Genomic DNA, 17,877 nt, shown 5'->3' on the forward strand with positions numbered 1-17,877 from the left:
CTGAACATTTTTTCTCCTCTCCCACCTTCCTGCTGTTACTTAGGGTTACTGATACATTTACGTATCTGTGGCACCTCTGGGCAGTAGCTCAGCAGTGGCAGGACAATGGTGCGGCTGGGACCTGTGCTGACCAGGATGAATGTTTTGGGCTATTTCTGGAATTTTTCATCAATACCTCAAGGAAGACGAAAAGGTCCATGAGATAGACCCCAAGCATCAGACTGAACAGCCACTGCTGGCAGCCCTCACTGCCAACCAGGGATGCCAACCAGCACCAGCCAGCAGGCAGGGATGCAGGCAAAGATGCTGATCCATGCCAGGGATGCAGACAGGGATGCCAATCTGCACCACACATTTCTCAGGAAGGAGAGATGATCTCACAGCCAGGCTGAAACTTCTGCCTGTCTGCCAGTTTCCCAGTCTTTGCAAACAAACAAGACACTTGAAGATGTATTTCTGGATAGACTGTTCTTCATTCAACTGAAGGAAGGGCAGGATGGCTGTTTGCAGAATTTAACACATGCAATCTGATAAACCCCATTGCCCCAAAGGGTCCCAGCACGCAACATCAGCACCACTCCTGTCTCAGATTAAAGACCTAACAGGGCAACAAAGCAAGACTGCTAGCTTATGGGAGCAGAGGGGTTCAAAGTCCCAAAGATCTTGAGGTAGAAACATCACTGCCTTAATGTTATGTAAGAAAACCAGGTTTTAGTCATTTTAGAAGTATATTAATGGATTTATTTCTCCCTCTACAGCTTTTTCAGTTGAACTTCCACATAGTGCTTTCCAGACAGATGGGTTGCTGTCTGTATTGTTTCTAACAGTGCACTGATAAAAGACGTGGGGTGCAGCATGCAGAAAGAGGCAGCTGGAAGCACTTCAGGTGGGATTTGCTGTGCACCAAGAGCAGGATTTCACCCCCTGTGGCAACTCATTTCCTCCCTCAAGCATCAGCATGGGACTGTGCTTTTTGGGCCAGCACAGGGCACTGAGCAGGCTGGCAGTGGCCAGCAAGGCTTTCCAGGTCAGCAGCATAAGGGTGGCCCAGGACAGTGCCACCTCTTCTAGACAAGAAGCACTCTGCTGGGACCTTACTTTTGTGCAGTTTGAGGATGGTGTAAGCCATGGCTGTCAGCACCCGCTCTCCTTCCAGGATGTAGATATCCCACAGCCGCAAGGTGAGAGTGAAGGGGGTCTGTTTCAAATACATAAAAAAACCCAGGTTGTTAGCACCACACTCATTAGCATTGATTGATAGGATGATGATACAGTGGTTAGTAGCATCACTACATCCCCTTGCACCAAAACACAAAACAGGGTAAGGTATTGGATTTCTAGGATTTGTCCGTAACACAAAAAACTATTTTATTGTGCATGGTTTTGCCTTAAAGCTAACAACCTTGGGTGGCCACGAAAGTACTTAAAAGCAAATGCAGAAAAAGGAGAAACTTTCCACACAGACATCCTAGCACATGGACTCTGCATTCCCTAGATAGAGTATCATAATCTTTCAGCCTTGTGAATGCATAAGACCCCTCCTGTATCCATCTAAATTACCCAATCAGATGAAGGGCTGTTTATGGGATAGGTCTGAAGGCCTAACAGTGTTCACTAAGCAGTAAAAAAATAACTTATTTTCTGTCTAGAGAAGGGGTCTTCCTTATACACAGTCTTATTTCTGTCTGCTAGAAAAACCTCTGCAAGAGGTTTTCATTTGCACTCAGACCCAATCTGACAAACAGGAGCGAACTGATATTCAAAATGATGGAGTAGCCCATCATTTCCCAGCAAAGACTTAAGGCATCTCACCAACACAGAAATTAATACTAGTTCTACTGTGACATTTAAGTTCAAATATGGGATGCTGAGCTTACTCTCCAGAGTTTGGCACAACTGGCTGTTGCAGGTCTTTTACCACATTACTGCAGCTAAAAGGATTTTGCATTTTATGCAGTTTTTAGTGACAGACTGCAAAGTAGCAAGTTCCCTCTCAAGGTGGAGAGGCAATTCACTGTTTTATAGGAGAGAGGACAGCACAACATTGAGACGGGGGACACACAGATGTCCTACATATTACCAAGTCCAGATCTTGTGTTGTGTACAAGCACAGCTCTGCCCCTAAAAACAAAGCAGTGTTGGCTCAGAACTGGCAAATTAGCTCTGGACAAATCAGGGTAATTTTCTCACACTTTCATGTGTCTCCAGTGCCTAGCCTGCTCCTTTACCTGCAGGTTCTGCAGTGCTGTTTGTTCAGGTTTGTGCCTCCAGCTCTTCTTCTCCTCCCTATGTTGTTTCCAGAGCCAAAGTGAGGTTAATTGCCTTTGCAGCAGTGCCAGTGGAAAACAGAAAGATCTCTCCTGACTTTGAAGCTTATACTGCTGCTGCTGAGCCATCTCCCAGTGATCGCTTGTGATGAGGCAGCAGGAATTTGCTTGTCATCAGTGACATGCAGTTATTTTTAGCTTCTCCCTTATTAATTTTTCCCTTATGACAGTGTGCATAATATCCCACCTTATAAAATATTAACACCTTCTTCAAATTATTATACTTTTTTCAAGAAATGGGCAGATTAACTGTCCATGCAAGCAGCAGAGCAGCAAACAACTCACAGAGCATCCTCACCCGGTCAATGAAACACTGCAGGAACCACTTGGTCGTATAAATCCCCGTAGTCATCTGCTCCTTATCCTATGAGGAGACAGCAAGGAGAGACAGGTGTTTCACCAGGCTGGCTGCTGGAGGTTCAAGCAACTTATAAGGCTTTTGGGGAGATTGGCTGGTTGATTAATGCTGGGATGTGGGTGCAGGATCTGGCTGTGGTTTGTCTCCTAACAAACCCCCTGCTTTAAATACCAATGTTGAAGCCCTGCTTTGGCCCTTTGCCCAAAATATTCATAGAACCTGATCCTCAATGTGGCCAGACTTCAGCCACAACTTTGGAGAGAAATTTCTAGGATAAGCTTTTCTGGACTAATATCTACTCCAGGAACTTAAAACATGCGCTCCTTACAGACTACCATTTTTGTTTCCATAGCAATTCCCATGTGAGCCTCTCCAAGCATCACAAAAATTATTAAGACCATGTAGCCCACGGGTAAATCCAGACCTGCACAGCCAAGCCAGCTTTGATAGCACTACCTCATTTGCCTGTTATGGCTGCTGCAGGAACAGGATGGCCTGACAGGCTAAGCAAAACTCTTAAAACCCTCACCAACATCACCCTCATCTATCAGTTTTCCATCGTTGTCTGGCACCCAACATGGCACTCACATACAGCTTTGTTTTTTCTAGCATAGCTGATGGTGTGGCATGGCTGGTGCTGGGATGCATAGCACCCTGCACATGCACGAAGTCGACATGACCACTTCTGCAAAGCCAGCAAAGCAGTGTAGATGAGAAGAGAAGGAAGCCCATGGTATTGATGGGAAGAGAAAGAAGCCCATGGGATTGAGACGGCCAGCTCCGGTCTTTGCTTTCGGCTGGTGCTTGGCACCTGCAAGCCTGGGGAGCCTTTGGGAGCCAGGAGGTACAAGCAGCTTTCAGAGTTACTCCCATCCTCCCTGTCCATGTTTCCCTACCCCCATGGCTATAATCAAGTGAAAACCGTCCTGGTTCTGTTTCACTTATAGGACCAGGGCTGTCTTGTTTGCAACACAAAGCAAGAGCTGTTGCAGATTATGACAATATAAACAGCTTTTCCTGGAGCCAGGCCACTGAACCCCTTGGGAGCATAAGAAACGTTCAGGAGTCTGGCCACTGAATACCAACTGTCTACAGCAAATGCAAGGGAGGACAAAAAAAAAAAGGAGCAGGTGCTGCAAAATAGTCGCCTAGACATTAGACTGCAGTTTATGTGTCCTGCAGATGCTCCTCCAGCCACCAAATGGGCTTGTACCATCTGCTAGAGAGAAAAATAACGGGACATGGCCAAGCAACAAAACACACAGCAAATCTTAGATGCTGCCTGTCTTTAAAAACCAGTAAAACTGTTAATGCAAGCACTTGGGGCTAATCATTACTGAATTAAAACTACAGACAGCCCAGCATCACCCTTCAGGCTTTGCAGGTGCTATAAGACCACAGCTCAGTCTTGTTGCCGTATGCAACAGCTCTGTTTGCTGCAGGTTCACAGCCTTCCTGCCTGGCTTTCCTAAGGAAGCTTTTAGGTTTTAGCAGCCCTACACTTACGATAATCAGCAAGCAAATGATAACCATTCACCTCAGCAAGATTTCGGCACCCCATTTAATAAATGCTTGTGTCTTTGCAGCTGAAGCAGTCCTATGCAATTAGAAATATGATCAGTTGTGCATCTGTGTGGCAGAACATTACACTAATTGCTTTAGCATTAAAATGCATTATCAGTATGGGGAGACTGATAGCAAAGAGATACCATGTGCTTCTTCAGCTTGGGAAACAGTTTGCTTAAAATCTGCTCGTGGTGAGCTTGAAATCTCTGCAGCTTCGGGAACCCAGGAATGAAAAAACCTAACAAGAAAAGATGAGAGAAATAAAAAATAATCGGAAAAGCTCTAGAGCAGTCACAGGGGCAGCCTGATTTTCTAGAAACTCATCCCCTGCATTTCCTGTTGAAGTTGGCTGGACCTCCCCTGCCATCCCTCCCAGAGTCCACCCTTCACCCCACCCATATGGGCGACAGCACTCTCAGCAGCAGCCCCAGCTGGTTCTTCTCACCCCAGACCCGCAGTGCAGACAGGTTCTCTTCCCCACCCCTGCTGGCCTGAGACTTGGCTTGGCCAAAACCTCGCCGAATACAACTCGGTGCTTACCAAGGTTCATGAAAAAGATGATAACGTTTGAACATCACAAGTTTGGGCAGTGCCCTGTAATCTAGCAGGACATGCACTGTCTGGAGCTATCAAACCATAAGGCCCTCTGCTCATAAAATAAGCCCCTGTGCATTGATTACTGCTAGCCTCAAGTAAGACAAAAAGATCTTTAATGTGAAGTAAAATAATACAGCACATTTGGTGGAATTACATCTTCATAAAAACACAGAGGCATGTAGCATGTGGCACACTAAAAACAAAGCATTACATGATGTTCTTGGACTTACTTCTGTGAAGTTTCTCACTAACTCATAACCTTGAGTTAATTGATTGCCAAGGGCAAGGCACTCCAGAGGGAAGATAGCACCTCTGTGAAAGTGTTAATTATTGAATGCCAAAGCTCAGTGCTGATAAATCACATTTTTCTCTGATGAACTTGTCTGCATCCAAGAGTGAAGTTCAGCTCTGTGGTTGGGTTGCATTAGCATGTAATTAAGCCTTACCAGCTTTAAACAATTATGCAAGGAGAAATAAGGCTCTACCGACCAACCTAAACAGCCTTCCTTCCTATTGCAAGAGCCTCCATCTGCATCCTGCTCCAGCCTTACCGTGCATAGCGTGCCGCTGGTTGGTCAGCAGCTGGGCCAGTGCCCAAAATGCATCCTCTTCATTTAAGTACATCAGAAGAATGGCTGCGATCTGGCTCATCCCTTGGCAGTAGCTCACTTCCTGCAAGAGGCAAGAGGGGCACATGCGCTGCCACACCATCAGACCCCACCATGATGTTAAAGTTGCAGAAGCAGATCAGGTTGATTGTGCTTCCCTCTCTCCTTTCAAGGTCTGTCCTGTTTCAAGGTCTCTATCATTTATGCCCACGTTCACAGCTTCCATATACCTACAGCATCTACGATGTCACTGGCTCACATAATGGTTTGGGTTGGAATGGACCTTTGAAGATCACCTTGTCCAATGCCCCTGCCATGGGCAGGGACACTCCTCACTAGATCAGGTTGCTCAAAGACCCATCCAACCTGACCTCGAACACTTCCAATGACGGGGCACCCACAGCTTCTCTGGGCAACCTGTTCCAGTGTCTCACCACATTCACTGTAAAAAATGTCTTCCTTATGTCCAAACCTGCCCTCTTAGTTTTAAACTGTTGCCCCTTGTCCTGTCACTACAGGCCCTGGTAAAAAGCCTTTCTGTCTTTCTTATAAGCCCCCTTTTATATTGAAAGGTTGCAATAAGGTCTCCCCAGAGCCTTCTCTTCTTCAGGCTGGACATCCCCCACTCTCAGCCTTTCTTCATGAAAGAGGTATTCTGACCCTCCAACAATTTTCATTTCCCTCCTCCAGATCCACTCTAGCAAGTCCTCCAGCAGAAGGTAAGGGGTTTGCAGGCAATGGTCCCCACTACACCGCTCCCCCCACCAGCCCCATTTAAGCCTGGAGTGTGAAGGACAGAAACCCCAACATAAGAGGTGCCTGCAGCTACCTCAAGCACTAAAGGATGGGATTATAAACACCATGTGGCTCCAATACTGTTTTGGATTCCTTCAGCCACCTGAGCACTGAAGTAATTCAAGAATAAATGAATCTGGTAAGCATTTATCTGATACGAGGGAAGGCAGGGTCTTTGTTTCCTTGATTACCCCGCTGAACATCTTGTGTGTCTTCTGGAGTAATTGTCCTCTTCTGGAGATGGAGGCAGTAGGTTCAGCTGCTAATTTAAGCTTATTCTGACCATGCCCTTTAGCTAAAAATGACTGGTTTGCTGTAATAAATCAGTGTTTTCAACAAGGATGCAATTCAGTGTATGACAAGAAATCAGAAACATGATGGACTTGAGCCAGGAGGCTAGTCTTGCTGGAAAGCCATAGGGCAATCCCTTGTTTTTTGCTGACACTTGCCCAAACCGCATCTGCCAGATGTCACTTACCAGGTGACAAAATGAATAAGGGAAAGAAACAACTGTGCAAGAGTCTCATGCTGCCTGCGCGTCTTACAGCTGTCTGTACAAACCAGTATTAGGACTTTAAATTGGAATGACCACTGGCTAAATGTGGGTGTAAGTATATATATATACACACACAAACATACATGTATACACGTATATATAAAGCTTTAAAAAAATATTTATATATAAAGCACAATGCTACTCACTTTAACTGGACTAACTACTTACGGTGTTATAAACTGAGTATGCTGACAGGACATGGAAGAGTGCCTGTTGCCTGGGGAGAAAGAAGGATATTAAAACACCTGAGTGTGAGGTCTCCAGCTTCATGTGCATACCAACATATATGCACTGAGAGCAAAGGTTCTGAAAACACCCAGCCAACTGGTACTTATGCCTTTTGCAAAATGCAGGGCACACAGAAACAGAAAGCACCTTGATTGGCACATGGGATGGGACCTCTTCCTTCAGAGGGGAATCACCAGTGGCCCCACAGAGCGGGGCCAGACAAGCCTGCTCCATCAGCAGGTCTCCTAGAGAAACATGCATGTACCCATATGCATTGTGTTCAACACACCTGCTCTGCAGGTTTGGAGTGGAAGTGGGTTTTCAATAGACTTGCAAACACCTAGGCATCAAGTGTTACACATCCTGGGGGAAAGCACTGCCACCATTTTACTAGCAGGTTCCTTTCTCCCTTCCCTTCTTACTATAGGAGTTATAACGATCTAGATACACGGTGTCATCTTCCTCACAGATTATATGTCTGTGTAGGGCAGCCAGGTGTGACTAACTCAAGTGAAAAAGCCACTTCATCAAACCTCTCTAACCCCATCTGTTGTGGAGGTTACATACACCTCATCCCACCCAGCTCTCAACAGACCCATGTCATCATCCCAGCCATCGCAAACCAAGCCCTCTGCAACTTCAACCCTACCACCCTGGGGGATGAGACACCACAACAGGTGGGGCTGAATGTGGTCCAGTGTGGACCTGTCTGAAGAGAGAATCAGCAGCCCAACATCTGTGGGTTGTAGTACGTGCTGATGATTTGTGGAGCACACAGAGATGGCTTTGCTCTCTTGTGAGCTGCTTTGAGACAGGGGGCTGGTGGCCATCCCAAGCCAGAGGGCTGTTGGCCATCCCATCCAGCTCATCCTATGCCTACCCACCAGTACTGATGCCCATACAGCCACGCGAAGCCTCCCATACTCACTTCACTCCATAGCGATCCCGAAACATGATGTGGTTTCGGAAGGTGCGGTTAACATCCAAATCTATCTGCTTGATTTCTGATGAAAAGCTCTTTGCTTGTTCTTTCATTTGCTGGAAGGGAGAGGGGCAGACAAGAGGAAGGAGTCAGACACCATCTCAGCCCACACCTCTCTCCATGCAGTGAGAAGCCATGCTTCCTAACAGCAGGAGTGACAACTTCTGAGCAGCACAGAGCTATTGCAGACTGACTCGGGGACACTGCCATCTCACAGTGAGCAATGCTCTGCACCCCAGAGGTGAATCCCTGGCCCCTTGGCTGTGCTGCTGGCCCAGGGAGAAGGGGACAACCCCACACTCACATGCTATGGTGGCAGCTGCCAACCCAGCCTTCACCCATCTTCCAATGCAGACACTGAGTTTTCAGAATCTGAAACCTTTACAATTAAATTCCACTCTGATTTCTTTTGATTTCTTTGTGGTACTCAGCCTGGCTATCATAAAGCATCGAGACCTCTGTTAGTGCTTAAGGAATGATACACTTCTATAACCAACACATAGACATAAGCACTGAGTCCCTGAGCTTTTCAGGGGCTCAGTCATAATAAAGTTGAAATCATTGCAATGGACTCTGTGAAGTGATCTCCAACTACTACTTCTCCTGCAGAAGAAAATCATCTTAGGTTTAAGGAGTTTCCACTCAAAAAGCAATTCTGGTGTATTCCTTTGGAGTGGTGCAAATTTTAAGGAACTGGCACAGTCCAGAAGAGAAACTGAACTCAAAACCAAGAATCCTCATGTTCCCTCTATGCTGGCTGATCATTTAAGGCAACATAGCACAGCTAAAGGACTGAAGTCCAACCAAAAACTAACCAAACAAAAAACCCATTAAATTCAACCCAAGGCTAAGCCCATCTCAATCAATTGCATCCTGGGAGCCCCAAGAACAAGATGCTCCATGGATGAATCCCACTGCAGTCCCATTCATAACCCACTGTTCAGCCCTGTGCATGCAGGCAAGGACCATTATGCTATTGCCAAGCATCTCATCTCACAGTCTTTAGGTATCTCCAGCAATCATGCAATTGCCTTCCTTCTTTAATATCTCTGGAGTTAACTGCATTAATAAAATACATTTTGTGACTGTCTTCAGGTACCCTGAGATCCACCTGCAGGTTAGAGGCAGCAGAAATGAGGAGCAAACCTGAAGCCCAGGGTAGAGACCCCTCCTTGCTCAGACAGGAGACAGAAAACAGCACATCTGACAGATACTTAATTGTCTGTTCGAGCAGCTCCCATCCTACGAATACTTGTCAGCCTGCTACAAGGTGCCTCCAGGCTGTTGTTGACCTCCCACAGTGGCCACATCATCTCTGGGGAACATCAAAAGGTCATTAGCACCCAGATGTGTCCAGCACAGCCAATGCTCAGGACAGTCACAGCATCTTGGGACTATTAACTCCAACCTTGAAAGCAACTGTATGGAGGTGCAACAACGCAGGGCTACCTTGAAATACTGCCTGCACAAGACAAGGGAGGATAAAAGCAATGGTGGAATGAAGAACTGATGAACATCATTTCTGTGATGTAAACTCTGTGCTCTCTGCATTCTATGTCTCCTTGCCCTCTATAAAGCAGGCAGACTACCTGAGACAAGGTAACTACTCATATGCACCAAGGTTTTCCCGGCTGGAACAACACAGAAGTCTTCCAGACTGTAAAAAAAAAAAACCTACCTTGGGTTTTTTTTTTTTAAAGCACTGCAGTTAAGTTGCACAGCAGCTTGTCACCTCCTTGTAGCCAGGAGGCTTTATTAATTCTGCAGATGGTAAGCCCAGGACAGCTTGTTGTCCTTTTTTTTCCCTTGTTTAAGTAACCTGAGGGCTCCACAGATGCTCTGTTGAGCTCATCAGCACCGTGAGCCCTGCAGGCTGGCAGCAGAGCAGAGGCTGGGAAGCTGAAGGTTCGATCCCAGGGACTTTTTACAAAGCAGCAGGTAAAAGCCCAGATGCCTCTGCTCTGCCCCATGGCCAGCACATTTCTCTTGCCACTTTCTGAGCTCTCCTCAACCCCTCTTGATTGTGGCTGTATTTAGAAAACCTCAGGAAGGCAGAAGGCTGTGCTGCCATTCAGCGAGATCTGGACAGGATGGAGGACTGGGCAGGGAAGAACATGATGAAATTCAACAAAGGCAAGAACAGGGTCCTACACCTAGAGAGGAATAACCCCAGGCACCAGTACAGGTTAGGGGCTGACCTGCTGGAAAGCAGCACTGCGGAGAAGGACCTAGGAGTCCTAGTCGAGAATGGGTTGACCGTGAGCCAGCAATGTGCCCCTGTGGCCAAGAAGGCCAATGGTATCCTGGGGTGCATTAATAAGAATGTGATCAGCAGGTTGTGGGAGGTTGTCCTCCCCCTCTACTCTGCTCTGGTGAGGCCACGTCTGGAGTACCGCATCCAGTTCTGGGCTCCCCAGTTTAAGAAGGACAAGGAATGACTGGAGGGAGTCCAGCAGTGGGCTACAAGGAGGGGTCTGGAGCATCTTTCTTACAAGGAAAAGCTGAGAGAGCTGGGCCTGTTCAGTCTGGAGAAGGCTGAGAGGGGACCTTATTTATGCTTATAAATATCACAAGGGTGGGTGTCAAGAGGCTGGAGCCAGACTCTTTTCAGTGGTGCCCAACAACAGGATGAGGGGCAATGCGCACAGATTGAAATACATGAGGTTTCATCTGTATATGAGGAGAAAATTCTTTCCTTTGAGGGTGAAAAAGCACTTGGAACAGGCTGCCCAGAGAGGCTGTGGAGTCTCCTTCTCTGGAGACGTTCAAAACCCACCTGGACGTGATCCTGTGCAACCTGCTTTGGGTGACCCTGCTTTAGCAGGTGTTTTGGACTAGATGATTTTCAGGGGTCCCTTCCAACCCAACCATTCTGTGATTCACATTGAAATCAAGTGTTGACATGTTCTATGGTAGTGTTCAGACTTCTGCAGCATCAGGGACAACTGAGCTGCCATAGCCTTGAGGAAGACTTGGAGACTTGCATGGAGAGGACTTGGAGGACATCTGGGATAACATAAAGCACTATGGAAGCAGCTGGACCAGGATTTTTAATTGCATCACTCCAGAGGCAATCTGGACACGGGGAACAAGGTATCCCACTTGGCTGAAAAAGTAGCTCCTCTGCTAGCTCAGGGTACAATATCTGTACAGAGGGAGTGGTGGGTTTAAAAAAGATAAATCACCTGGCATGTACCAGGCAGAACATTGAAAACTCAAGGCACACAAAAAAGCCTAGCTTTTGTCCCATGGTTCATGCCCCAAGGAGAAACAAGGCCTTAGGACCAGTTCCTCCAGGACACAGGGTGGGGCCTGAGGCTTGGTCCCTTGAAAAACAATACCCCTAATCCACCACCTGCACTGAGCCTCTTCTAGAGGAAATTAGGGTAGGGCTAATTACTGGTGACAGGTGGCACCAAAAAAGAATTAAGATGAGCTTGTAGCTGGTTTGCATCCAGCAAAGCCTATTATCCCTGAAGCTTCTGTTTATCACAGACCCCTCTGAAGCACAGATAAATTCCTTGTGACTTTCATTTGTTTGGACTGCTTCCCTGCCTGAGCAGCACAGCTTCGAGGAAGGTAGCGTGATAAAAATCTGCATGCTGGAGGAGCTTTGTTATCTCCGCCCAGCCTGCCCTCCCCAGACGCCTGCACGACTCCATCCCAGCAGCATCTCACTATTAACATCTACACTTGATGAACTATAATGAGCATTAGCATCATCCTGTTTAATAGGAAAGGATTTTTAGAAACACCTGCTGGAAGTAGCACTTGACCTCCTGCCTGTGAAACAAAACTGTCACCACTACACCCTGATCCTCACCTGGGTACGTGATGCACACTAAATCATAACGCAAGTTTGGAAAGTAAGTTAATTATCAACCAAGGGCTTCAATGCACTGCCTATGGAAATACACAGCATGAAGGAACCAAGATATCTGAAATAAAAAAATAACAAAATACAGCAAGCCCTGTCACTCAGGTTCTTGTTCAAAGTACATTACAGAAATTGTTTCTTTCAGACCATGGAATCTCAGCATGCAGTGCTCTGGTAGGAAGCAATGCAAAGCAGGCTTTTCTCCTGTCTGCAGAGAAACTAAGCAATTTTTAATAGAAAAAAAAAATTAATAGTGATTCTTAACAGAAACTTTCAAGACAAGTTATAAAAAGATTGAAGATGAAAGATAAAAGAAGCCACTTCAATGCTGCTCTTCCAATGCTGCTGTCAACTTCCTGTTGCACATCTCAGTTGTAAGCCAGCACCCTATGGCCAGAAATGCCCCTCAAAGCTTGCAAGACCTGCCCTCACCCCACCCTTAACTGGGTTGCTCAACGACCCATTGTTAGCTAGTTTAAGGCTTCTGACCTTGCCATGTACATCAACACACCTTAAGTGAGGTTTGGGGTACTCCCATCCAACACCTACCCATTTCAAGGTACACGTGGCTAATCTGCACCACTCCAGGCAGCTTGTGGGACTGCGAGCAGTACTTTTGCTAAGCTTTCCCTCGCTCATCCCTGCATCGTTCCCTAAGGATGCCATAACACCGACAGCATCTTTGCTCATGGCTTCCAGCAGAACAAATGTAAGCAGCATACTAGGGAAAGCAGCTGGCTAATGTGCTAAAAGGCCCTGCCTAACATAAACACATGGATAAAGAATTTATCCCCTTTGCATTTTCAGTCCTAATTTTGAGCCTTGCCTTCTCAGAAGTCACAGCAGTTCACATATGGGCTCAGGCCCCACCACCAACACATGTACAGCGCTCAGCACACTGCTACCCTGCAAGGGAGGATGCAAAGGCTGGGTGCCCCCTGTCCCTTAAAGCATCCCTGTAAGAACCCCCATTTTCCTCCTGCCCATCCAGGTAGAGATGGAGATGCCTGCATCCGCCATGGGTCTGACTTGCACCAGCTGGTGAAGCCCCATCAAAGCAGCCTCCCCATCACCTTGCTCTTGTTGTCTTTACCAGGAAGAGCCCATACCTCATATTTTCCTTCATTCTCCTTCTTCATCTTCTCGACGTCCAGCAGAAGTGACCAGACTTGGCCTCGCACCTGAAGTGGGATCCCTTTGTACACTCGCCGGCACATCTGTGGGGAGGGAAACACATGCAAAGTTAGCTGGTCCTGCTGGTGGCAGAACAGATTTGCTCCATGGTTTGCTTCTGTGGACCACCAGCCATCTGAGCAGACACCCCAACTTTCTCTACCTGTGCTGGCACAGAGAGGGCATCTCTGATCTGACAGATAAGCCGAGCACCTGCACCCACTGAACACAGTCAAAGTCAAGCCACATCTCATGTTTTTAACCTTACTGGAAGAGCTGGACATGGACCATCCCATTTATACATGGAGATCTCTCAGGTGCTCCACAGTAGTCACATTCCACGCACGCCGGCCTGCCCTTGGACTCCTTTCCAAGGACCAGACACAGCACGCTTGGCTTTGAAGCCTTTGATCTGACTTGGCATGGCTGTTCTCACCTGGATCTCAAGGGACTGGGAGAAAAATACATTTCCCCTTGGAAAGGAGCGCCCTTACTATGAGAGTCACAGGGACATGTCCACAGCAAGTCTCATGGCTTGACAAACACCAAAGGAGACGGTAGACTACACGGAGGTCTCTCCCCTCAACATGCAGGATACTGCTCAAGCAAGAAGACGGATTTGGCACAAACCTGCATGTGTCCCTCCTCCTACCTCCATATGTTCACTTCATGTCACAGATACCTCTTCCCTTTTTTCTTGTCATAAAGCCCTCTCTCTCTACAGAGACCATTAAATTTCCATGGAAAACAGAAAAAAGAACTTTTGTTCCATCCTTGACTTCTCCCATTAAAAGAAAAAACTTCATTAAGAAGAAAAATGCTTCATTTCTGAATATTTTCCACCCTTTCATTCATCTCACCTATGAAACAGCTTGCAGCTGCGCTGCAAAGCCAACCATGGCACTCCTCCAGGTTCCTGAAGACCCTGGGGTATCCTGAAGGGCCTACTGCATGTGCTCAAGCTTCAGACATGGCAGAGATTTACACTGCAACATGGTGATCCCTCAGGATCAGGTAACTCCTTGGGAGGGGACAAAGGTGACAGATTCTTGGTCATGGCAACAAGCTGGGGGTTGAGCAAGACAGTGTCAACCAGGCAATCAACTGGAGATACTGGCATTGCTTGGTACATATGCATCTGACCTTCTTCAAAATCCCTCTTCTCTTTGCATAAGGACGTTCTTCTTCACATGTTTCAGGCTGATGCAACAGAAAGGCTGCAATTCATGGGGAAGCACCGAGATTCCAGCAGAAGGTTTACTGGACATGGTCCTGCCATTTTGCCTTTACATATCTTACACTAAGCCAAACATCTGCTCCTGTTACCTTTCCTTTCTGATCTATCTCGCATCATCAGCTTTTTCACTTCTAGCTTGGCTTTTTACACAAGCCTGTGCACAAGGTTATAAACACCACAGCCATGACACTGTACTGTCAACCCACCTGGTCTCAGAGCCTCCAAGGCCACAGACTCATGCTCCTTGTTTTGTCACCATCTGCATGGCAGCACTGCACCTACCAAGTGCAAATGACAGCAATGACAGCTCTTATCCCAAAGGGCTAATACAAGACAATACAGGAGATGGGGTTCGCGTAGACAGGCTAGGGGACAGCAAAGAAATAATGCCACTATCCCAGTCAAAATAAGTATATAAAGCAGCTATGTAATGAATGCCGAGACCACCATGTAGTAATAACTGGAGTGCTGCATTAGATGGCTATAAACTCTTCAGAAGGGATAGATGAGGAAGGAGAGGAGGTGGGGTAGCCATGTATGTTAGGGAGTGTTTTGATTGTCTGGAACTTGATGAGGGTGGCGATAGGGTTGGGTGTCTATGGGTGAGAATCAAGGGGAAGGGCAACAAGGTGGACATCGTGGTGGGGGTCTGTTACAGACCACCCTATCAGGATGAAGAGGCAGATGAAGTATTTCGCAGGCAGCTGCGAGAAGTTTGCCGATCACTAGCCCTTGTTCTTATGGGGGACTTTGACCTACCCGCTGTCTGCTGGAAATACAGCAGAGAGGAAGCCGTCTAGGAGGCTCCTGGAGTGTGTGGAAGACAAGGTCCTGACACAGCTGGTTGGTGAGCCTACCAGGGAAGGCATCCCACTGGATCTGTTGCTGTAAATAGAGAAGGACCCATGGGCAACGTGCCAGTTGGAGGTCACCTTGGGCATAGTGATCATGAAATGATTGAGTTTTCTATTCTTGGAGAAGTTAGAAGGGTGGTCAGCAGAACTGCTACTTTGGACTTCCAAAGGGCAGACTTTGACCTGTTCAGAAGGCTGGTTGGCAGAGTCCCTTGGGAGGCAGACATGAAGGACAAAGGAGTCCAGGAAGGCTGGTATCTCTTCAAGAAGGTAATCTTAGAGGCGTAGGAGCAGGCTGTCCCCGTGTACTGGAAGGCGAGCTGGTGGGGAAGATCATCAGCCTGGCTGAATTGAGAGCTGCAGCTGGAACTTTGGAATAAAAAGAGAATTTATAACCTTTGGAAGGAGGGGCAGGCTACTCAAGAGGAATACAAGGATGCTGTGAAGTTACGCAGGGAGAAAATTAGAGAGGACAAAGAGTTGTGGTAAAACGAATCAAATCCAGTTGACAGCTGGTTATCAGTGGTGTTCTCCAGGGCTCAAAACTAGAGCCAGTTCTGTTTAAACTCTTTATCAATCATCTCGATGAGGGGGTTGAGTGCACCCTCAGTAAGTTTGCAAATGACACCAAATTGGGTGGGCGTGTTGATCTGCCGGAGGGTAGGAAGGCCATACAGAGGGATCTGGACTGGCTGGATTGCTGGGCTGAGGACAACTGTATGAGGTGGAACAAGGCCAAGTGCCGGGACCTGCACTTGGGTCACAACAACCCCAGGTAGCACTGCAGGCTCGGGGAAGAGTGGCTGGAAAGCTGCCTAGTGGAAAAGGATCTGGGGATGTTGGTCAACAGCCAGCTGAACATGAGCTAGAAGTGTGCTCAGGTGGCCAAAAAGGTCAATGACATCCTGGTTTGTGCTGGTGAGGCCCCACATTCAATACTGTGTTCAGTTTTGGGCCCCTCACCGTAAGAAGGACATTGAGGTACTAGAGAGAGTGCAAAAGAGGGCGACAAAGCTGATGAGCGGCCCGGAACTCAAGTCGTATGAGAGCAGCTGAGGGAACTGAGGCTGTTTCGTGTAGAGAAAAGGAGGCTGAGGGGAGACCTTATTGCTACCTACAACTACCTGAAAGGAAGTTGTAGCATGGGGGGTGTTGGTCTCTTCTCCCAACTAGCAAGTGATAGGATGAGAGGAAATGGCCTCAAGTTGTGCCAGGGGAGGTTTAGATCTGATATTAGGAAAAAATTCTTCACAGAGAGGGTGGTGAAGCAGTGGAACAGTCTGTCCAGGGAAGTGGTTGAGTCACCACCCCTGGAGGTATTTAAAAGGCATTTAGGTGAGGTTCTTAGGGACGTGGTTTAGTGCTAGAGTTAGGTTATGGTTGGATTCAATGATCTTGAGGGTCTTTTCCAACCGAAATGATTCTATGATGCAATTTTAGTATTTCTACTGACACAGAAAGTGTCAGTGTAATGTATCCTGATACTGCAAGCGTAATAGACATTCAACATTTAAAACCCATTCTCAGCACCTGACAAATGCTTGCTCTGCCCCAGGTGTTGCTTAGCACCAGCTCTGAAGGTCCAAAGCATAGCCAGGACCATACCCTACAGAAATCCTTTGCAAGATCCTGCTCTCCTCTCTGTACGTACCAAATAAGAGCTGCCCCCTAAAAAGCGTTTCATGACCAAGACACGCTCAAGGAAGGCCACGATTCTATTCAACAGCATCCCACATTTTAAGTGGGACATCACTACATCACCATCTGCACACCCAAAGGAGTCACTCCTGCTTGTCCAAGCTCACATGAGAAGGTCTTTCTGAAGGACAGCAAAACTTTATGCCATGCTGGACAGCTTCAACTCCATGGCTGAAAGACGAACAAGACAAACAAGATTCCCATTCCCTGAGAGACATTAAATCAGGATGAGAGAAGTGCAATGCATCAAGAGACAAAAAGAGATGGGGTTAGAGGAACCATGTCCCCAAAGTCATGTTGGTAAGTTGCCTATGAAAGCCTGGCTCCCACAAACTCTTGTGACTTCATGAAGCAAAAGTCGAGATGAAATCAATAAACTGAAGTATGTGCCAACTCAGATAAAACAACCAATTCAGAAAAAAATATTTATTTCCAACAGATTAGGAGAAACTGACTGACGGCTGCCAAGGCAGAAGATGATGCTCAACTCCATGGAAGAAAATAATTTTGGTTTGAATTCCCAGAGCTGGTACTGTTGTACTTTAATTAGTGTAACCCTCACTGGCATTTATCTCTAATATCTCCAATGGTTTTATCCACATGAGAGTGTGGCAGGAACAGGGGAGTTAAAAAAACCTTCTGAGATGGAACTGAACTGAAATACCTCCCTGTTATTTATCCAAGGGTTTTCCGCCTCCCACCACCTCCAGACGTGAAAGTGATAAAACCTCAGAGCTGTGAGTCACACAAAGGAAAAATGAACAACTTTGTTGTGAAACTTGAAGGAAAACAGGGAAGTTATCATTAAAAGTAGCACTTATGCTGGGATGAACTGATGCAGGGAGGGCAGCAGGTGATGGCAACTCCTGCTTCATAAAGAAACAACCCTCAAGGTCACCATCTTCTGTCTCTTATAAACCGCCCAGCCCTTACAGCTGGCAAGAGAATATCTAGACTATGCCCCATGCAGACTGACAGACAGACCAACACACTGCACAAAGAACAAACATCATCCTGTTTC

At 46.9% G+C, this 17,877-nt stretch overlaps 1 protein-coding gene across 7 annotated transcripts in view; it reads right to left on the reverse strand.

The window, feature by feature from the left end:
- LOC136101693 (uncharacterized) overlaps positions 1–17,877 on the reverse strand; it is a 94,211-nt gene that overhangs the window by 16,854 nt on the left and 59,480 nt on the right. For 6 of the 7 annotated variants that reach the window (XR_010651367.2, XM_071809060.1, XM_065838018.2 and 3 more), the window contains 7 exons: positions 13,004–13,111; positions 7,964–8,073; positions 6,976–7,024; positions 5,400–5,520; positions 4,395–4,489; positions 2,626–2,691; positions 1,099–1,198 (listed from right to left, as the gene is read on the reverse strand). Coding sequence is in view for 6 of the 7 variants with exons in the window: in XM_071809060.1 (XP_071665161.1) it covers positions 1,099–1,198; positions 2,626–2,691; positions 4,395–4,489; positions 5,400–5,520; positions 6,976–7,024; positions 7,964–8,073; positions 13,004–13,111 (649 nt within the window). In the remaining variant the exon portion in view is untranslated. The remainder of the gene's footprint in view (positions 1–1,098; positions 1,199–2,625; positions 2,692–4,394; positions 4,490–5,399; positions 5,521–6,975; positions 7,025–7,963; positions 8,074–13,003; positions 13,112–17,877) is intronic. The other variant, XM_071809059.1, reaches the window with a different exon arrangement.

Source organism: Patagioenas fasciata, chromosome 5 (assembly GCF_037038585.1).
Source record: "Patagioenas fasciata isolate bPatFas1 chromosome 5, bPatFas1.hap1, whole genome shotgun sequence".
In the NCBI taxonomy this organism is placed as follows: Eukaryota; Metazoa; Chordata; class Aves; order Columbiformes; family Columbidae; genus Patagioenas; species Patagioenas fasciata.